A 19,974-nucleotide genomic window follows, 5' to 3' on the forward strand; every position below is an offset into this window, starting at 1 on the left:
CGGCGAGGAGCGGCCGCTGAGAAAAGAACGGGCAGATAAAATCCGCCCCCCCCCTCCCTCCCCGCCCCAAGGTGGTCTCGCCCTGCTTGCGGGACGTCCCCGCCCGGGCCACGCCCCCTCGCGGGGATGGACCAATGAGCAGCGAGGCGGCTGGAATTATGAATGGGCCGCTGCTGACGTCACGTGCCACTACTAGAAGGAGCCCCCGGTGCGGCTCCACGGCCCCGGCGCCCCCCCAGCGGCACGGGAAGGGTCACGGGCGGCACGAACGGCTCGGAAAGGACGGCTCCGGGACGGACGGCTCGGTAGGAACGGCTCTATTGCAAGCACAGCCCTCTGCTGCCGCGCACCGACCCCGCACCCGTATCCTGTGTGGTCACAGCTCCGCTCCTCGCCCTCCCCTCCGGAGCTGCCCCCACCGGGAACGACCCCCCCCCCGGGCCGGGGCTGTGCCACGCACCGGGCCCGCAGGGGGTCGGGGCGGGCCGTGAGGGCTGCCAGAAGCACGGCTTCGCTCAGCCAAAGGAGCCCGCAGGAGCCTGACGCAGCAGCTACCGCCCCGCAGAGCCCGGCGCTAAGGACATACAAAAAACGGAACCACGCGAGGTGGAGAGAACAGGGAGAGCTCGGGCACTAGGCTAGGGAACGTGAAGGCATGCAGCTCCTCCAGCTACGGTGTGTTGGCGAGGGTGAGGGCATCACCCAGGGAGGCGCAGCGCCAGAAGTCCGGAGCACCCCGCAGCACAGAAATCCAGCACCTCTTTGGGAGGTGGAAACTGGTCCTGGAGAGAGCAGTGAGCCTGGGCTGGAGGCCTCTCACCTTTGGGGATACGTGTCCGCTTAGCTCCTGCACAGGAGCAGGGGGAGAACAAGTTTCATCTCTGCATAAAGTTTTTTTCCAAGGCCGCGGGAGTTCTCTGAAGGGAGTGGATGTTGCGCTTTACTCGGTCCTCTAGAGTGGAAGTAGACGCGCTCTCTAGTTTTAAGCGACTGCAGAAAGAATAATGAATCAAAAAATTAGACAGGTTACCACAGAAGTTTACAATATTTTTGAGATTAATTAACAGAATTTGGAAGAACTAGATGTCCCTAGTTTTACGGCTCAAAGAAGTACAGACAGATCTACACCATAATCTGAGCATCTCAAATGCTGGTTCCACCACCCACTCCTGAGAAGATGTGGCCTGTATTTCCCCGGAATGAAAACACAGATAATAAAGACACTCACTGCAAGAACTTTCCATCCCGGGAGTCCAGCTTCTCCAGCTCTCGTTCCAGCTCCTCCTCCTTTCGGTGTTTCCTGAGGTTGTTTGCTCTCTCTTCTTCCCGCCACTTGGCATTTTCCATCATTTCCTGGCGTTTACGCTCCAGTTCCTCCGGAGAGATCTTTCTAGATGTGTAGAAAACACCACTACTGTAAATAAAACTCTGCTAGGCCACAACCCTCTCTTCCTTTTACATTCTTTATGAGTTATGCCCCTCAAAATTGGGGGTGTTTAACATGGCTTTTCCTTTGGTACCCAATCAGCAAAGCTTATAAGTTCAAGTCTAAACATTCTGCTCTACCATGCCCCCAGGAAAGGCTGTTTTCCTCTTCCTTTCAGCCTTCTCATTTTTAATTGACTGGTAAGGTGATGCTGTCAAGGTCACCTTTTCCTGATGACAGTAAACCAGAATGCCTCTAATTAACAGCCCGTAGGACAAAGCCTTTCTTCGCATTACTGCCTCGCAAAGTGATGCGAGACATATGGCGAGCCAGCAGCCCCGTGAATCGGTTTGGGAAGCTGTCCAAGGAGTTAACGAACAACCAAGCTCCAGAGCACTGAGCTGAGCACTTCGTCAATCTCTGTCTGACTTTCCCGACATCTGATACAATCTATTTTCGACAACAGAGCAAATTTGATTCACAAATTACACCCAATTGTTTCACAGTCTTTGGGGCAACTTCCCCCCAAAAGCACAGGGACAACGTTTTGCTTACCTCGTGTACCCTGGAACGTGCTGTCGTCGGTAGCTCTTTTTAGGGGAAGGGCTTCTGGCTCTTCCTTTCTCCTCTCGATTGCTGTTTGTAACACAAAATTACCTCTTTTTAGGACAGACGAACAAAACATACGTTATTACACCTCTAAACGTTACCTGGATTTTTTGTACACATTCTGAAACTAAAATCTCTCCTGGAACTACAGGACCGTTACCTGGCTGCTTTGTAAGCAAATGTTAATGGAAACTAATCGTGTACTGAGTCATATTTTTAATCTGATTTAATTATTTCATTAGCAAGCAACGAGCACTTGGTATCTGATTTTTATCAGCGTTTAGTAGGGGTAATTCAGCAATTACAAGTACCTTCTAAAGGAAATTAGGGGCCCAAATTAAGTACAGTCATAAGCAATGCCTGATGTGTGCACCCAGGAGGAGGCTGTCGCAAACGAGCAGCACGTTGCAGACAACAGGGCCCCTCCAGCTGCTAACCTGTGTGTTTCTGCACTCGTACAGCTGTGCAGCTCCTGCCTTTACACCCAGAACTGACCACGGTGGCAGGAGGAGACTGAGTAACAGAGCTTTTGATTCCTGAGAACCGCCCCCACCAGCAGCCCCTGGTTTATGTTTCCCCGTGTCAGCTCCACTCACTGTTTGCTGTGCCTGGACGGAGACCTCGATCCCCTGCACCCCGACTGTTCTGTGCTCTTCTTGCTCCCACGTCTCTGCGGCGAGCGGGACTGGCTCCTGGACCTGGAGCGATCCCGGTGCTTGTGGGGGGCCCTCTCCTGGCTGGCAGCTGGGGAACTCCAAGACTTGTGGCTCAGATCAGAGTCCCTTACCTGGAATGCAAAAGTGACCTTCAGGACAGATGTCCCCTGAGAGCATCACAGCGAGGCTACAGAGGAGACCTCAGTTTAGACTAAAGGCAGGAACCACACAAAACATTTTTGTTTGTGTTTATTTATCTCATTTCCTAGGTTCTTATTAAAGGTTTCACCTTTAAGACAGTTTAACTTACGGTGTATCATACTGAAATTGTTCTGACAATTAAGCACAGCATTTAAACAGACGTGTGACCCTGGTAAGAGAAACTAAATAAATCCTAACCTGAGTTCAGAGAGAATAAATGTCCTACCAGCATCTGAACAGCTTCGGTTTCAAGGCTTGGATGGCTCCAAATTGAACTTTCTTAAATCATAATCCCCTTCTACTTAGTGGAGCAGCCTCTTGCAACAAGCTGCCTCAACTCTTGCTCTTCCCTAACCCAGGAATTTGCTGCTGAAAGCTGTGTGAAACATGGGTCCTTACCTGTAAGCCATATCCTGGGACTTTGGTAGGAGCAGGTTTCCAGGAGGAACTGTTCATCTTCTTCTGAGACCTAACGAGAAAACAGAGCAGTAGTTTTGATGCAGATGAGCTCAATAACATAATATTTTTTACTTTAAAATGTCACAAAAATAACTTAATGCAAAAACAATGAAGTAACAATAGAGAAATGGTTAGGCAAATTAAGAGCATTAATTAGAAAGGTAAGGCTTGCAGAGGATTAGAAAGACAAGAAAAACAGCCAACTGAAACAGGACATGAGGTATTTTTATTACAACACCTCAAAAACATACCTAGCTTTGCTTCGCTCATCATCACTGCTGGCACTTTCACTGCTAGAACTGCGATGTCGATGTTTCTTGTGCTTCTTCTTCTTCTCTTTCTTCTTCTTTTTTTTATCCAAGCTGTTTTGCAGCTATAAAGCAAAACACTATCTCATTAGCAATAATTACTGTCCCTGCACTCGTGCAGTCAGCATCACAAGGCAAGGGCAAAGTAAGTAAATCACTAGCTAAAAAAGCACAGCCTAGGAGCAGGAAGAAAAAAATACCACTGAATCCAAAAGGACGAGAAATTAATTGTTGCTGACAGACTGATAAGGAACCTTGTCCTATTATACGGGGAACAGACAAAGCTGAATTTATTCTGTTTTCCTATGAGTCAGGAAATGGAACTCAGCTCCTTCTCCTAAATATTAATTTGACCTATGAACCTGTCCTCGGTTCAGCGCTTTGAGTCTGTGGAGGAGTACGGAGATAAACCTACCAGTTCTTTGATTTTCTTCATTTTCACAGGATTATTCAGAACTTCTCTCTTCTTCTCCTCCTCTCTCTTTCTAAAGCAGAATAAAAGAAAATTAAACTAGTATTTGCAAGCAACTCAAAGTATATTTTAAGATCCCAAGCACAACCTCTAAAAACACATAAAGCAGAAAAACAGGCAAATTTGGTACATTCAGCAAAACAGGCCCAACTAAGATGAAGTCTGTCCTTTTCTTTTCCACGAGAGCACAACTAGAAGGGTAAACAAAAATCGTTCTGTTACCATCCACTGGGCTACAATGCTGTTAAATGGCTGAACTCTCAGAGCAAACCGGATCAATTCACACACACATATGAGGGTGACATAAGTTTGCAGAGATGAATCAAGAAAGTATGACAATCTTTGTTGAATTCAAGTTAGAAAAACTACCAAAAAGCAGCAAACTGACTCAAACACATTATTTGACTTGTTGCTGTGCCTAGAACACACAACCAAAAGCCTGCTAGTCATGTAAGTGGCTGGTGAACTCTCTGCAGCCAGGACTGGCACCTACAACCTACAGCTCACAAACAAACAGATAAAACTTTGAGGAACAAACTTAACAGCACTCTATACGTAAAAAACTAAGATAGTTTTTATCAAGTTACTGTCACGAACGTTTTGTCTGATCTACTGCTGCTTTCACCCCCATGTTTGGTACCTGATCATGAAGAGCGGATCCTCACGGATTTTGTTTGCCATGTCTAGAACAGAATTGGCACCAGACTTGGCAAAAATGGAGCCTGGGAGAAGCCCGGTCTCGTTGGAACAGCCCGCATCCTTGTCTTCTGTCTTCTCAAAGACGTATTTGTCCACGGGGCGACCCATCAGGTACTCCTCTCTGTTGACCATGCCCCCAGGACCCTGGTACATCCACTCCAGCTTCTCTTCTCTTTTCCTGTTGCAAACAAGAGCGTCTTATTCTCTATTACAGAGCTCTAACAGTAAAACTTTTCCCTTCTAAAGGTAAAACTAAAAGGTAAAACTTAAAGCACTAGCTTAAGAAGGCGAACAGAAGACTTTCTGCATCGCACACGTTAAAAACAGTGCAGAAAATACATCCCTCAGGGGCACCAGCAGGGCACGGAGCACCCCACCAGGCAGCACCGGTCCCCAGCAGGCTGTGGGTGCCGTGTTGTGGGCTCCGCGGCCGCTCCTCACCTGACGGTGCCCATGTCCTCGGCGTAGCGCTGCATCTCCTCGCGGGCCCGCTCCTCCTGCAGCTCCCGCTGCAGCTCCTCGATCTTTTTCCGCTCGGCCTCATGCTTCTGCTCGGCCTTCCACACCTTCTCCACATTGCGCAGGGTCTGCGGGTGCCAGCTCTTCTTCAGGTTCTGCGGGGGGCGACAACCACAGCAGGGCCTTGACTCAGCACCCCGATAAGGGGCCGGGGAACGGCCTCGGGATCCCCCCGAGCGGGACGGGGCCCTAAACCCGCACCCCGACGCCCTGTCCCGATCCCTCGGGGCCCGAGGCCCGCACCCCGAGGCCCGGGGCCGGTACCGGAGGCCCGGGGCCTGCTCCAGGAGCCCACGGGCCCGGAGCCCGCACCCCGAGGGCCCTTCCCAGCCCCCCCGAGGCCCTGTCGGGATCCCTCGAGGCCCGGTGTCGGTACCCGAGGCCCGGTACCGGTACCCGAGGCCTCCCCCGCCCCGGCCGGACCCCCCCTCACCAGGTCGCCCCCCCCCCATGGCGCCGCTCGCTCCGCGCTCCCCTCCCCGCTGGGCTCCGGCCGCCTCTCGTCACCGGGGCGTGGCGCCGGTTGACGACGTCACTTCCGCCGCGCCGCTGATGGCGGAAGGAAACGGAAGAGGAGGGCCCGGCCTTAGGAACCCTCCCGGGGCCGGTTCTGCCCGCGGTGGGATTCGAACCCCGGTCCTCCCAGCTCCCAGCCCGGCGCCCTGCCCCGGAGCCACGCGCGCCCGCGGCGGCTGGGGCGTGGCGCAGGGGGGAGCGCGGCTGCCCGCGGGGCCGAAGGTCCCGGGTTCGAGTCCCCCCGGGGGCGGGAGCCAGCGCCCGGCTGCGTTAATCCCGGCTTCCTCCAAGCCGTGGTGCTCGGTGTTTATCTCGGTTACTGCATCGCCTCAGGCGCTTGTGTGTAAAGCAAAAAGCCAGGAGGAATAGGAAGGTGTGGGCTGCTGTTGTGGTGTAAAGCTGGCAGGGGGCTGGGAACCACGCGGCTGCTTCCAGCTCGCTCTGCCCCGGTGGGACGGGGAGGAGAACCCGACAGGGAACAATGCGAGAAGTCAGGGGTTGTAATAAATACAATGGTTTATTAGGTACAGCACAAGCTGTGCCCACAAACAAAGCAAAACGAGGAATGAATTCACCCTTTCCCATCAGCTGGCAGGTGTTCAGCCACTTCCAGTGGCTCATCACTTCCACGGCTCATCAAACAAGACGGCATTTGGCTGCCCAAGAAGCTCCCGATGTTGCCACCTCCCTCCTTTACCCCAGCTTTTATTGCACGGCATCAGATGGTACGGAGCATTTCGTTGGCCAGTGTGGGGCAGCCGTCTTGATCTCTGCTCCCCTCCTGGCTTGTGCATTCCCAGCCTTCTCCCAGCAGGGCAGCAGGAGAAGAAGAGTCCTCGGTTCTGGGTAAGCACTGCTTTGCAGCAACTAAAACATTATCACTACTGTTTTCATCAAAAATCCAAACCACAGCATCATACAAGCCTTAACTAATAAAATTAGTTCTCTCCCAGCTGAAACCATGACAGATTGGCAAAAGAACGTGAAGTGACCTCTAAAACCTCTGGGGAATAAGAAGGTCTCTCCCTATTCTGTCTGTAAAGAAGAAAGGATGGAAAAGGAGGTAAAGAGGGGGCACCTGGAGTTGAACCAGGGACCTCTTGATCTGCAGTCAAATGCTCTACCACTGAGCTATACCCCCTTGGGTTAGCAACCAGAAAGGTGCAGGGAAAAAAAAAAACAACAACAGCAACAATCACAGAGAGCTCAGTTGTTTGTTTTTTTTTTTTTTATTATTTGACAGACTCCTTTGCATTGAAATGCACATGCCAAAGTATATTCAGAGAATCAATACAGGAGACAAAGCGTAGAACCACTGCAATCTCTTGGCTGATCAAAACGACTCCTACAGCCCAGAAGGCAGCATCGTGCCTTTGCTTAGTCACTGACACGCATACAAATTTGGCTGAGTTTTTAGATTAATGCTCTGTCATGGGTTTGGTTCAGAGACCAGCCCTTTGGCCAAACAGTAGCTCACAGGATCTAAAAATGAGGCAAACGCCTCGTCCTTTTTCCTGAAAAAAGCACAATAAAAAGAGGGGGCACCTGGAGTTGAACCAGGGACCTCTTGATCTGCAGTCAAATGCTCTGCCACTGAGCTATACCCCCTGGAGTGACACCTGCACCAGGTGGTTTTAAAAACATTTATACACAGCCAGTGTCTGACCATGGGTTAAGATTCATCACCCCAACAGCAGCTTGGACAGGGCAATGGATGTAATTTCTGCAAAGTGTTACTATAGAAAATTGCAAATTTAGACAAAAACAGCACAGGGCAACTCAGAGCAGAAGCCCTGAGCTTTCCTGGGCCAAAAGCTGGTTGAAAAAGCCATTTAAAAGAGGGGGCACCTGGAGTTGAACCAGGGACCTCTTGATCTGCAGTCAAATGCTCTACCACTGAGCTATACCCCCTGTGGCAGCCTCCTCCACGGCTGGAAGTTTTCCGCTCATTTCAAACAACTCCAGCACACCAACAAATTACTCCCAGCACAAAAAACACTGAAGGAAATACCTCTCTGCTCACAACCTCCACGGTGCCAGTCCTCTTCTCCTGTCAATCTTCTTCTTGCTGCCTGGCTACCACCACGTCTGCCAGAGGATGTTCCCTGCAGAGAGTTCAGGGGAAAGCAGTCAACTGAGAAGCCCCAGATGGACCTTTTGGGGGCAAAAAGTGGAGGAAAAGGGGAGGGGGCACCCGGATTTGAACCGGGGACCTCTTGATCTGCAGTCAAATGCTCTACCCCTGAGCTATACCCCCACCTGGGCAGCACCTGCCGCATTCCAGGCCTTGTGTTCACAGCACCTGCGGCACAGCTCCCGCAGAAATTCCCTCTCCTTGGCCTCCTCCCAGCCTCACCAGCCCCAGGCCTCGCACCACACCTGCTCACAGGCCCCTGGGGGACACGCCAACCACTTCCCACTTTGCTTTCCCTTACAGCAACTCGTGATGGAGTAGGAAAACAGAATGCTCAGAAACACCCACCTCAGGAGGCCTCCGAAGGTGCTCGGCCGTGCCCCTGTGTGCTCAGGGCCTCACCTAAACCCCGCAGGGAGCAGCTGTGGTGCTGCCCGCGGCCTCGCTGCCTTCCTCACTGACGGGCTGGAGGCTGCAGGGAAGGGAAACGCCGACACCCGGAGCCTCGCTGCCACCTTCCAGCCGGGCCGGGCCGGGCCCTGTGAGGACGAGCACAAACGTTTTATTTAGCACCAGGCAGACATCAAAGGCTGCGGGGTAAAATAATTCACCCCAGAGGTAACGCGCCACAGCCAGGGAGCGCCGGGACGTGTAATTAAGGTAATGAAGCAAAGGAATAATGAATTATAAGTGGGGATAACGAGCTGTAGGTGCGGATACCAAGCTGTGCCCGCCCCCACCCCACAGGCCCATGCACCCGGTGCCGGGCCCACCTCTCCCCGCCGCCCGTTAACGGCCAGGCCCCCCCCAGCCCCGCTCCAGGCCCCCGGTACCGGCCGGATCCCACCCGACCGCGGCTCCCGGGGCAGGCGGGGGGCGGCTGCCGGTACCGGGGCCCGGGGCTGGGGTCCGGGGTTCCGCCTCCCCCCCCCGGTGCCCCCGGTCGCGGTCGCCGCCGCCGCCGTCGCTAGGCCCCGGGCCGTGGCGCCGTTTGATGACGTCACTTCCGCCGCGCCGCTGAGGGGGACCCCGGGGAGCAGCGGGAGCGGCGCTGGGGCCAGAGCGGGGAGATCCCAACGGGAGCCTTGGGTACACCGGGACGGCCCCGGGGGCCTTTACGCAACCCCACAGGACACAAGGCTCTGCGCCTCCTCCCTTTCCAAACAACCCTAACCGGAACAATAACCCTAAACCTGACCCTAATCGTAACTGTAATGACCCTAACCCGAACCCTAAGCAAAACCCTAACCCAAACCCTAAACCTCATGACCCTAAAGACCCAAACCCTAAAGCGAACCCTAACTATAACCCTAATGACCCTAACCCTAATCCTACTGACACTAACTCTAACCTTAACCCTAATTCTAACTCTAACCCGAACCCTAACCTTACCCCAACCCTAATGACCTTAACCCTGACCCTAACCTTAACCCTAACTCTAACCCTAACTCAAACCCTAACCTTAACACTAACCCTAATGACCCCAACTCTAAGCCTAATGACCCTAACCCTAACCTTAACCCTAACCTTAATGACCCTAACCCTAATGACCCTGACCCTAACGACGCTAACCCTAACCTGAACCCTAACCTGAACCCTAACCGAATGGCAGAGCTAACCCTAACCCAAACCCTAACCCTAATGGCAGAGCTAACCCTAACCCTAATGACCCTAACCCTAACCAGGGCCCTGGACACTTTCCCCCATCTGCTCCCAATGGAATCCTTTGGGTAGACCTGAGCTCCCTCGGGAGCCTCGACGCCCCCCCCCCCCCCCCCCCATACACACACACCACGTGACCCGGACCCTGCTCTCAAACAACCCGCGCACCCCCCGCCCCTCCCATTTCTGGGCGTGGCTTCGCGTCCCTCATCCAATCACCGCCCTTCCCTCTTCCTCCCTCCCGCTCCGATTGGCTGCAATCGTCGGGGGTGGTTCGTTCGCCGCGCCGGAAGCGCGTCATTTGGTCGGCGGGCGGCGGAGGAGGAGGAGGAGGAGGAGGATGAGCAAGGGGCGGGAGGGCCCCGCCGCGGGCGGTGAGGGCCGGCGGGGCCGGGGGGGCTCCCGGCGGGGCTGGGGCCGCCCGCGGTGACCGCGCCGCTGTCCCCCAGGAGCCGCCGCCGTCCTGCTGCGGTACCTGCGGGAGCAGAACCGCCCCTACAGCGCCCAGGACGTTTTCGGGAACCTGCAGCGGGAGCACGGGCTGGGCAAGGCGGTGAGCGGGCCGGGCCGGGCCTGGCTGGGCCTAGCGGGGCGGGGAGCGGGGCCTTGCTGACCGCCCGCCTCCCTCAGGCTGTGGTGAAGGCGCTGGAGCAGCTGGCCCAGCAGGGCCGCATCCGCGAGAAGGTGTACGGCAAGCAGAAGGTTTATTTCGCCGACCAGGTGAGCTCCGGGCCGGCCCCAGTCCTGCCCCAGCCCCCCCCCCCTCCAGCCCCGCTGAGCGCCTGCTGCTTCCCTCCCCTCTTCCAGGAGCAGCTCCCGGCCGCCAGCGATGCGGAGCTGCGAGGGCTGGACGGGGAGATCGTGGCGCTGTCGGCTCAGCTGCAGGCTCTGCAGCAGGGCTGCCGGCAGATGGAAGCGGGTGAGGGCTCCCGGTACGGCCCCGGTGCCGGCCGTGGGCTGCGGGGCTGGCTGGCCGGGAGCCGGCTGCTGGTCCTGCCGGTGATCGGCGTTGCCTTGCAGAGCTGAGGGAGCTGAGCGGCTCCATGACGACGCCCGAGATGGCCCGGGAGGTGGAGGAGCTGAGGAAGGACTGCGCCGGTTACGCGGACAAGCTGGAGAGGATCAAGTCTGCCACCAACCACGTCACGCCGGAGGAAAAAGAGAAGGTGAAGAGGGGCTGGGGCTGAGCAGGGGGCACGCAGCAGGGCCCAGGTTGGGGCCAGACGTACCAAACCCTTGGCTGGGTTACCCTGCTCCCGGTCTGGCTTGCCCCAGGATGCCAGAGGTTGGTGTTGGGCCCAAGCTGCTCCTGTGTGAGCTCTGCGCACGCATCTTGGAAATGTGTCCCTTAGATGTATCTTGAAATAGCCTGAGCTGCTTTTTCCTTGCAAGCCTTCGCTTCAGGCAGTCACTGGGCACTTTATCAATTCAACCTGTCCCTCTCCTGAGCGCAGTTCATGTCCCTGTAAGGGCTTGGAGTTGCTCCTGCTGCCCGAAACCCCTCTGGCCATAGCCCAGATGTACAACGTCCTTGGAACCAGACCTTTCCCAGCTTTGGGCTTACAGAGGCTCTGCAGGGCGGCTCCTGGCTGGGTTGTTCTCACTTTGCCTTGCTCTTGGCAGGTGTGCAGTGAGCAGAGGCTGTACTGTAAGGAGTGGAGGAAGAGGAAGCGGATGGTAAGGCTCTGCAGTGAACACAGGGTGGGTGGGCAGCTCTGGTGGGGGGAACAGTGGCAGTGACAGTCCCACGGTGACACTGGTGCCTGTAGGGGACAGGCACAGTCGGCAGAATTGCTTGGCAAGCGTTCTGTGAGCTGTGACACAGACTGGGGGGACTTCAGGCAAACACTGTGACTATTAAAGGCGCTCTGTGCTCACTGCTGAGCACCGCCTGGGCTTGGTAAGGACTAACGTGCATCAAAGCCTCTGGGAAAGGCCGTGTCACTGAAATACCCGAGTAAGAAACATCTTTGAATATTGTTTTTTCTTGTGGAAACAAAAGGAATGCTCCTTGAATCAGAAAGAGCAGTTTCCACCTTTCCCTGAGCTGTGCTGGCTCTGACACCCCCTGCGGGCCAGTCCCAGGCAGCTGCAGCAGAGGCTGGGAGTCAGCCCCCAGCCTGACCCCAGGGCTCTCTGTGTCCTGCCAGGCGACCGAGCTGCTCGATGCCATCCTGGAGGGGTACCCCAAAAGCAAGAAGCAGTTCTTTGTAAGTCCCAGCGCCCGGTCTGCCCCGGGAGGGCTGTGTCAGCAGCTCCCATCCTGCCCCGAGCCCCCTTTGTCCCTGCACAGGAGGAGGTTGGCATCGAGACGGACGAGGACCACAACGTCACCCTGCCCGCAGCCGTGTGAGGTGCTGAGGGAGGCCTTCACTTCAGGGAACAGAACGTGCTGCTGAAACTCAGCTGCTGTTTTTGGGCTGTTTTTTTTGGGGGGGGGGCTTGTCCTGCATCTTTTGTATGTGTTTGTTTTAAGTGCTTTGCCCCTGGAAGGGTGGTTGGAACGATTAACTCAGCACTGAGCCCTTTCCCTTTCTCCCTTGCAGAGGGAATGCCATTTTTTTTTCCTTACCTTCAGCCCAGTGTCCTGTTGAGGGCCGGTGTCTTCACCGGGCTGTGGCCAGGAAGCTGTAACTGCCCTGGTTTGGAGGCTCTGGTGGTGTAGCAAGAAGAGGAAGCGAGTGCCTGGTACAGGTGAACGAACTGGGTTTGGTGGGGGCTGCAGAGCCCCAGCAGGAGTTCAGCAAACTGAAAGGCAGGGGGCGGCTTCCCAGGGGGTGCACGGAGCTGTACACAGACTAGGATTCATTAAACACTGTGCTTTTGTTCCAGACGTGCTTTGGTGTGGTGTCTTCTGTGTTCAGAGTGCTGCAGGGCCACCCTTGGGTGCAGCTCCCCTGCCTGGGGGGGAAGACGAGAGCCAGGAGGGTGCTGCTGCCCTGAAAGCTGAGCCAGAAACTGCGTGTCCAGCTCTTACCTGCTTCAGGGAAAGGCTCCGGGAGTCCAGTCACAAGAACTCAAAGCAGAGATGTCATTAAAACATTCAGCACAATTTATTTCCTTACTTCTCGTCATAGAAAAATAACGGCAGGTCTGTAAAAAACCCCCGTCCTCCTCGCGAGGTGGGGGGCTGCTTCTGGCAGAGGCTCTCAGCCCCTGGCAGCGTTTTCCTTCCTCACCAAGCAACCCCTCCAGGGACACGGCTGCCCCTGCGCTACCAACTCCAGGCATCGCCCCTAGGCTCAGCTCCTCGGGGGCTTCCACTGCTTTGTATTGAAAAGAACACCCAAAAAAAGGGGGCTGGGGAAGAATCTCGTATAAAAATTAATCCCCAGAAGGGTTCCTCTCGAGTCAGGAGCAGCAGCTTAAACAAGCTCAAGCTGCAGCATCCCGACCAACAACGTGGAGCTGGGAAACAGCATTATGGGGGAAAAACACCCTAAAATAGCTGCTGGAGGGGTAGCAAGAAGGTGATGAGTGAGACCAGACCCTGCTGCAGGCGTTGCTGCTGTGGAGGGGGTCCAAAAACCCCTGAGAGCAGCAAACGGCTCCTGCACTGCTCCACCCGCTCTGTGGGGCTGCAGCGTGCAGCACGGTCACTGTCCCAGCAAGGATCTGTCTGCAAAGCTGACACCGAGAGGGCTTCACAATGATTTCAGTGATTTATAAAATAAAATCAAGGCTGGTTATGCGTATATACGTATAAAAAAAAAATCCTATGGTTCTAAGGAGGAGCAGTGAGAGCTCCCGGCAGCGCGGGGCTGCGGCTACTGCACTACTTCCCTGGTCAGCACGGCCACGTCACGACCTGAAGCGCGATGAAGCCAGGCACATCTCAACGAGCACAAGCAGGAGAAGACTGCAAAGAAAGTTCGCTCCCTTCTGGGCTTTTACTGCTACAAAGAGAGGTCAGGACAGCGAGGCTCCCCCGGCTGCTCCCCGCGAGCACAGCCCTGGCAGTGAGGGGCTGATCCTTCCTGCAGCTCCCCAAAGCATCTCCGCAAGCCCAGGACAGCCTCTTGCCCTCCTAAGAGCTGCTTCGGAGGGAGGTATGGAGAGCCCGAAGCTGTGGAACCCTCCTAATTTGTGTCACAACAGCTTTTAGCATGCCTGCTTTTTTCATTTCCCAGGGGCAGAAGGGTTTTTAGCCCAGCCTGTTACGGAGCAGAGCTGTTCTGCCAGCCCGGCTGTGGCTGTGGAGAGTCAGTGGCACAGGCAAACCCAACCACCACGTGCCTGCCTGAGCTAAGGACTCTCTGCTGGCTGCCAAGACAAATTCAAAACACTTTTTTTTCCTTTTTCCCTTTGCTAAGTCCCTAGAAGTACTTGGTAACGTCAGCTGTGCCGGTACCTGTGGAGCAGAGATGCGCGCACAGCCTCGTTTCGGTTTTGCAGTCACAATAAATAAATGGAGAAGCTTCAGGAACAGCCCCGAGGGACACGGCCCGGCCTCTCCCTCACCCGGCACCTGGGCAGGAGGAGCCCAGCTCCGGCAGGGACCGAGGAGGCGGCAGCCCTGGAGCTGCTGGTGAGGGAAGGCTCAGTACAGCTGGCTCTTCAGTTGGTGCAGGACCCCGATGACGATGTCCCGGAGCGTCTGGGGCAGAGAGGAGACCAGGTCAGTTGTTGCAGGGGAGGAGCAGCCCTTCCCCAGCGAGCTGCTCCTGCTAAAATCCCCATCAGGGGGCACACACGGTGCATGGAAGCGATCACCCCTCCGTGGTCCTGAGCTGCAGGGCCTCGGCACAACGAGGACCTGCTCTGCCTGCGTGCCTCACCCCCCTCAACGGCTTCTTAACTCCCCGCAAACTTTTGGGTGTCTTAAGGACGTGGTGGGAAGGGGCAGGACCCCTCCTGAACTGTTTTAAGGGGCCGGCTTCCAGCCCGGCAGCTGGAGGTGGGATCTTACAGTCACAGAACCGTTAGGACTGGAGAAGCCCCTCCTGGCTCGCCCGGTGCCCGTGCTCACCTGGGGCTTGCAGTGCTCCTCGATCCAGCTGAAGACGCAGGCCGAGAGCTCCTGGAAGCTGGTGACTGAGATGGAGGCGTTGAAGGACTGGAAGAGGGAATCCATGACGCCTTGGAAAACGTTGAACTTCATCTGGTCGGAGATCTGGTCCTTCCCCTCGTTCGGGTTGTCCTGGTGAGCTTTCACGATCTGCTCGTAGTTCCTGCAACCAGCCAGGAGCCCGCGGGTGAATAAACTCCGGGCAGCTGCAGCCTCCCGGCCACCGGGAGCAGATCCATTTTCAGACTCAGATCCACCTCACGTTCAACTCCACCAGCTGGCCTGAGCCAGAGCCGAGCTAACGAGCCCCTAACGAGGAGGGATGCCAGCGGGGAGGTGCAGGATTGGTACCCCGGGTGCTGGGCTGCCTGGGGAGTGCTGGGAGCACCACAGGAGCCTCGCAAGGACGGGGGAGAAAAGCAGCAGGAAGGAGAGGGCGGCGAGCGCGCAGCTTTGCTTACACTTTCATGATCTTCAGGGCCATCACCTCTTTCCTGAGGATAGAAACTTCCTCTTCTTGCTTCTTCTTTTCCTTGTGCAGGAACTGGATGTAGTCGATGGCTAAGCAAGAAAATACAACGCGAGGTGTTGGGGGCACGCACGGCCCCCCGAGACCCCCCAGGGCAGCAGCAGACCCGAACCTGGGCACCACCAGCTCCTGGTGGCCCCAACTCTCCCGTGGGTCAGCACCCGGCCTCCCCTGACCACAAGATCCCCCCCCCTGAGCTGTTGCAGGGTGTTTTGGGGTTTGGGAGCACCTTTTTACTCTCCCTCCCCCCTCAGGACTCACTTTTCTGGAGGACGATGGCCTTGCTCAGCTTCTGGGAGCCAATGGAGAAGTCCTGCTGCTGGCAGGTGGGGACGATGGCCTGCAAGTCGTCGTAGCCTTTCTGTGGGGAAGCAGAGCCCCGCGTTTGGGGCGTGGGGTCACACACCTCACGCCACCCAGGGCTCACACGCAGGGTTTGGGGTGTCCAGATCTGCTGTGGTTTCACACGGGGCCAAACCCCAGCTCCCACCATGCAGCCAGATGGAGCCAAGGCGGCTCCCGGCACACATAGGGCTCAGGGGAGTAAACACAGCAGCAAAAAAAAAAAAAGGGAAAAGGGCACAAAAAGCAGGGTTCTGAGCGCCACAGGGCCCCAGGAAGCGGTGAGCCACCACGTTCCCATGGCCTCGGGGTTACCTTGATGGCATCTCGCCTCTTCTGCTCCGCCTGCGTGTGCGCCCGCCTGCGCTGGTCCTTGTAGGACTCCTTGTAGGGCTCCTGGTGGTAGTCGCTGTCCTCATCGTCTGCGGGGCGACAAAAAAATGTGAGCACGTGAGGGGGGGGCTCAAGCTGGGCCCCTTCCTCCCGCAGCTCTGCCACGTCCCCCAGGACAGTTTGGGGACACCCCCGGGGCAACTTGGGGACAACCCTAGGGCACCCCTGGCTCTCTCCACATGGGGCCAGGCAGCGGGCAGGGGGATGAAAGGAATGACCCGGGGACAGACCCCAAAACCCACCTGTGATAGGGACGGAGGAGGGAATAACTGGGAGACAGCCCCCGAGACCCACCCATGTGGGGGACAGAGGAGGCAAGAACTGGGAGACAGACCCCAAAACCCACCCGTGATGGGAACGGAGGAGACAATGACCGGGAGATGGACCCCAAAACCCAACTGTAGGGATCAGAAGAGGCAATGACCGGGGGCCTGCCCCCAAAACCCACCCGTGTTGGGGACGGACGAGGCGCTGGTGGAGCCGATGCTGTTGGCGCGGGACACGACGCTCCCCTTGCGGGCGCAGTCCCCGAGCAGCGCTGCGGGCGGGCGGGCGGCCGGTGAGGGGCGAGGGGCAGCCACGGGCCCCCCCCCCCTCTCCCTGCCGCCGTTCCCCCGAGTCCCGGGGAGCCCCGGGCCGGGTCCGGCCACAGCCCCGAGCCCCGACGGCACCTACCCGAGTCCAGGCCGTTGTCACCGTAGGCGGCGTCCACCTTGGGGCGGCGGGGAGAAGGCGGCGGTCAGCGCAAGCGGGCACAACGGGACCCGACCGGGCCCAACCGGGCCGAACCGGGACCCAACCGGGCTCAACCAGGACCCAACCGGGACCTAACAGGGACCCAACCGGACCCCAACCGGGCTCAGCCGGGCCCAAACGAGACCCAACCGGGACGAAAAGGGCTCAACGGGGACCAACCGAGCCGAACGGGGCCCAACCGGGACCCAACCGGGATGAACCGGGACCAAATGGGACCCAACTGGGCTCAACCAGGACTTAACCGGGACCCAACCGGGACGAACCGGGCTCAACGGGGACCAACCGGGACCCAACCAGGCTCAACCGGGCCCAACCGGGCCCCCTCGACCAGACCCAACCGGGCCGAACCGGGCCCTACCGGGCTCAACCGGACCCAACCGGGCCCCCTGGACCTTTGCCCTCCGCCCCTCACCTTGACCTTCACCCCCCCGCAGCCCCTCCCCGGGATGCCCGTGCCCGGTTCCCGGTGCCCCCCCCCCCTCCTCCCGTTCTCACCTTGCCCCACGAGTCCTCGGCCGCGGCCCCGGGCGGCTCCGCCATCTTCCGCCCGCCCCGGTCACGTGCCCGCCGCGGGGGCTGATGGGAAATGCAGTCCCGAGGAGCCGCCAGGGGGCGCCCGGACGGGACCGGGGGCGGGAGGGGGCGGGGCCGGGAGAAGGGGGCGGGGCCGGGGGAAGGGGGCGGGGCCGGGTCGCTGCCCGGTGCTTGCGTAACGGCGCTGACGTCACTGTGACGCAGGGGGCGCCGGGCCCGGGGCAGAGGCCGTCGGCCGCGGCCTTCCCTCGGCCCTGACCCCGGGAACGGTCGGGGGGGGGCGGCGGGGGCGGGGCGGGGACGGGGGCACCAAGGGGACGGGAATGGGATGGGGATGGGACAGGGACAGGAACGGGACAGGGACAGGGGACAGCACAGGGATGGGGATGGGATGGGGACAGGGATGGGGATGGGATGGGGACAGCACGGGGACAGGGGCAGCAAGGGGATGGGGACAGGGACAGGGATGTGGATGGGATGGGGACAGCACAGAGATGGGACAGGAACAGGGACAGCATGGGGACGGGATGGGGACATTAAGGGGGTGGGGATGGGATGGGGGCAGGGGTAGCACGGGGACAGAGATGGGACAAGGATGGGGTGCAGTACGGGGACAGGGACAGCAAGGGGATGGGGACAGGAACAGTACAGGCATGGGGGGCAGGATGGGGACAGGAAGGGGATAGGGACGGGATGGGGACAGCAAGGGGATGGAGATGAGACAGGGACAGGGGTAGCATGGGGACAGAGATGGGACAGGGATGGGGTGCAGCATGGGGACAGGGATGGGGACAGCAAGGGGACAAGGGGCAGCACAGGGATGGGGGACACGAGGAGAAAGAACAGTCCCAAGCCAGTCCGTGCCCCACGTTTTATTGCCCAAGCACCACAAACAGAGCTTGGTCCTGGTATCGACAGCGTTCAACAGGAGCGGGGCTTACAAAAAACAATAAATTATCTCCGGGGTGGTTAAATAGCCATAAATAAAATAGGGGGAGGCCCTCAGCGGGGCTGGGGGCAGGGTCTGGCCGAGCTCAGGCCCGGCGCGCTGCTCGCTGTGCGGGGCGGGCGGCAGCCTGCGGCCCGAAGAGCTCCCGCGCCCGGCCCTCGAAGGCGGCCACCATCTGCTTGGCCACCTCGTCCAGGAAGAGCCCGGCCAGCCGGGAGTGCAGCGCCGAGCGGAACTCGAAGGAGACCTGGCAGGAGGCGGAGAGGTGCTGGGGAGGCTCAGGGGGATGCAGCGGGGCCGGCAGCCCCCTCCCCAAAGCCTGTCCCGGTCCCCAGCACCGTGCACTCACCGAGAAATCCAGCGAGCAGCTGTCCGTCCGTCCCGGCAGCCCTGGCCCGAAGCGCCACAGCGTCTCCAGGTGCCTGAAGAGCCGGCAGTCGCTGCTCACCGCCTGCGGGAGGGCAAAAAAGCTGCTGGGGGTCCAGGCACCGCGCACCCAGCACCGAGCAGAGCGGCAGAAACGGCCCCATCCCCAAGTGCCAAACAGGGGACCTGTGGCCAGGACACGGGGCTGCTGGAGCGGTTTTAGGGCAGGGGCAGCGTTGCTGGGGGCAGCTTTCCTTCCACAGGAGCAGTTTGGGGTCTCCGGATCTGGGGTGCATCGCAGCCCCTCGCCCCCGGTGCCCCCTGCCCCCAGCTTTTCCCCCCCATACGGATCTGCTGAGCCCCAATACCCGGACGCAAACCCCAAACCCAAGCAGGGGGGGACACCACGGCTTACCCGGATCTGCCGTGGCCCCAGGGACACCTCGGAGAGGTACCGCTCCTGGAGGGGGGGGAAGCCGACCTCGAGCTCGGCCCGCAGCACGTGGCCACGGCGGGACAGCACGGCCGAGCGGCGGCACCACGGCACGAAGAGCCGGTAGTCCCCGACGTTGGCCACCAGCTCATACATCTGCTGCGCCGAATATCTGTTGGGGGAGGCAAAAATACAGCTCAGCACCAGCACCTCGAACCCGCCCGGTAACCAGGTGCGCCCCCCCTCCGGTGCCGAACTCACCCCAGGACGCGCTGCTCCCGGTACCCGGTGGCACCGGAGCCCACCAGGCTGAGGAACGGCCGCGCTGGCTGCACCGGCTGCGGGCACGGGGAGCGGTGGGCAGCGGGGCACCTGGAGAGGATAAAAAGGGGGTCAGAAAACCGGAGCTGCTGCCCCCTCGGTGCTCTGCACCGACCCCGGTCCCGGTGTCCTGGGGTCCCGGTGCCGGTGTCTCACCGGGCAGCAGCCCCGAGCAGCGTCCGCCCGCACCCGGCCATGGCTCGGCTCTGCTCTGCTCTGCGTGGCCCCGTGCCCTGTGCCGGTACCGGGGCGGAACGGCCCCGGGTGCCCGCTGATATCACGGGGGAGCGCCGGGGGCGGGACCGGGAGCCCCGCCCCCCCCCCCCCCCGTACTCGGACCGGGACCGGCACCAGGACTGGCACCGGGACCAGCACCGGGACTGACACTGTGGCCAGCACCGGGACCGGGACCGGCACCGGGACTGGGACCGGGACCAGCACCGGGACCCTCCGGGGCTCCCAAACCGCTCCCGGTGGAGCCACCCCCGGTGTAACGGGAACGGAGAGGGGGGGGAGCCCCAGGATGAAGGCACCGGGACCGGCACCGGGAGCAGGGCAGAGCCCCGAGCAGCCCCGGCTGTGGGCTGGTGGCACCGGGGGGGACACTGTCCGGTGGCACCGGGGGACATCCCGGTGGGTTGCAGCCCCCCTCCGAGCGGGGAAGAAGCCCCCGGGGTGGCGG

General features: G+C 58.8%; 4 protein-coding genes across 6 annotated transcripts; 1 reads left to right on the forward strand and 3 right to left on the reverse strand.

The window, feature by feature from the left end:
* Positions 1 to 357: 357 nt before the first annotated feature.
* CWC25 (CWC25 spliceosome associated protein homolog) lies at positions 358 to 7,815 on the reverse strand (the record flags this gene model as incomplete). Its single annotated transcript, XM_084301094.1, has 12 exons — positions 358 to 990; positions 1,229 to 1,390; positions 1,982 to 2,062; positions 2,632 to 2,822; positions 3,292 to 3,361; positions 3,603 to 3,724; positions 4,075 to 4,144; positions 4,772 to 5,008; positions 5,272 to 5,444; positions 5,783 to 5,848; positions 7,343 to 7,379; positions 7,760 to 7,815. The coding sequence occupies 12 exons, from the start codon at positions 7,813 to 7,815 to the stop codon at positions 876 to 878; spliced, it is 1,380 nt and encodes a 459-aa protein (XP_084157220.1). The 3' UTR covers positions 358 to 875.
* Positions 7,816 to 9,980: 2,165 nt separating this feature from the next.
* PSMC3IP (PSMC3 interacting protein) lies at positions 9,981 to 12,703 on the forward strand. Of its 3 annotated transcripts, none has more exons than XR_014619107.1 (9): positions 9,981 to 10,035; positions 10,111 to 10,214; positions 10,292 to 10,381; positions 10,469 to 10,580; positions 10,682 to 10,827; positions 11,285 to 11,338; positions 11,812 to 11,871; positions 11,955 to 12,355; positions 12,494 to 12,700. XR_014619107.1 is itself a non-coding variant. In XM_084301284.1 (9 exons), the coding sequence occupies exons 1-8, from the start codon at positions 10,002 to 10,004 to the stop codon at positions 12,012 to 12,014; spliced, it is 660 nt and encodes a 219-aa protein (XP_084157410.1). In that variant the 5' UTR covers positions 9,981 to 10,001; the 3' UTR covers position 12,015; positions 12,208 to 12,703. The 3 variants fall into 3 exon arrangements, 2 of the variants coding, with proteins under 2 accessions (XP_084157410.1, XP_084157411.1); XM_084301284.1 differs by having other exon boundaries at positions 11,955 to 12,015; positions 12,208 to 12,703; XM_084301285.1 differs by having other exon boundaries at positions 11,955 to 12,015; positions 12,240 to 12,703.
* Positions 12,696 to 17,253, reverse strand: MLX (MAX dimerization protein MLX). The gene is made up of 8 exons (XM_084301283.1): positions 17,185 to 17,253; positions 16,609 to 16,645; positions 16,382 to 16,471; positions 15,856 to 15,962; positions 15,460 to 15,559; positions 15,131 to 15,230; positions 14,631 to 14,832; positions 12,696 to 14,258 (listed from the first exon to the last, which is right to left on the reverse strand). Exons 1-8 carry the CDS (start codon positions 17,227 to 17,229, stop codon positions 14,202 to 14,204), a joined length of 738 nt encoding a protein of 245 aa, XP_084157409.1. The 5' UTR covers positions 17,230 to 17,253; the 3' UTR covers positions 12,696 to 14,201.
* Positions 17,254 to 18,134: 881 nt separating this feature from the next.
* Positions 18,135 to 19,921, reverse strand: LOC311218336 (coenzyme Q-binding protein COQ10 homolog B, mitochondrial-like; the record flags this gene model as incomplete). Its single annotated transcript, XM_084300991.1, has 5 exons — positions 18,135 to 18,419; positions 18,522 to 18,623; positions 18,954 to 19,143; positions 19,233 to 19,343; positions 19,449 to 19,921. The coding sequence occupies 5 exons, from the start codon at positions 19,919 to 19,921 to the stop codon at positions 18,258 to 18,260; spliced, it is 1,038 nt and encodes a 345-aa protein (XP_084157117.1). The 3' UTR covers positions 18,135 to 18,257.
* Positions 19,922 to 19,974: the final 53 nt, after the last annotated feature.

This window comes from Netta rufina, assembly GCF_964035555.1.
Source record: "Netta rufina genome assembly, chromosome: 24".
NCBI lineage: Eukaryota > Metazoa > Chordata > Aves > Anseriformes > Anatidae > Netta > Netta rufina.

Coding starts and splice junctions, on each gene's coding strand:
- MLX (XM_084301283.1), bottom strand. CDS start 17,229: ATGGCGGAGCCGCCCGGGGCCGCGGCCGAGGACTCGTGGGGCAAG. Junction 16,646..17,184: donor CCGAGGACTCGTGGGGCAAG/GTGAGAACGGGA, acceptor CGCCGCCCCAAG/GTGGACGCCGCCTACGGTGA. Junction 14,833..15,130: donor GCCCTGAAGATCATGAAAGT/GTAAGCAAAGCT, acceptor GGCTGGTTGCAG/GAACTACGAGCAGATCGTGA.
- PSMC3IP (XM_084301284.1), top strand. CDS start 10,002: ATGAGCAAGGGGCGGGAGGGCCCCGCCGCGGGCG. Junction 10,581..10,681: donor CTGCCGGCAGATGGAAGCGG/GTGAGGGCTCCC, acceptor GTTGCCTTGCAG/AGCTGAGGGAGCTGAGCGGC. Junction 11,339..11,811: donor GGAGGAAGAGGAAGCGGATG/GTAAGGCTCTGC, acceptor GTGTCCTGCCAG/GCGACCGAGCTGCTCGATGC.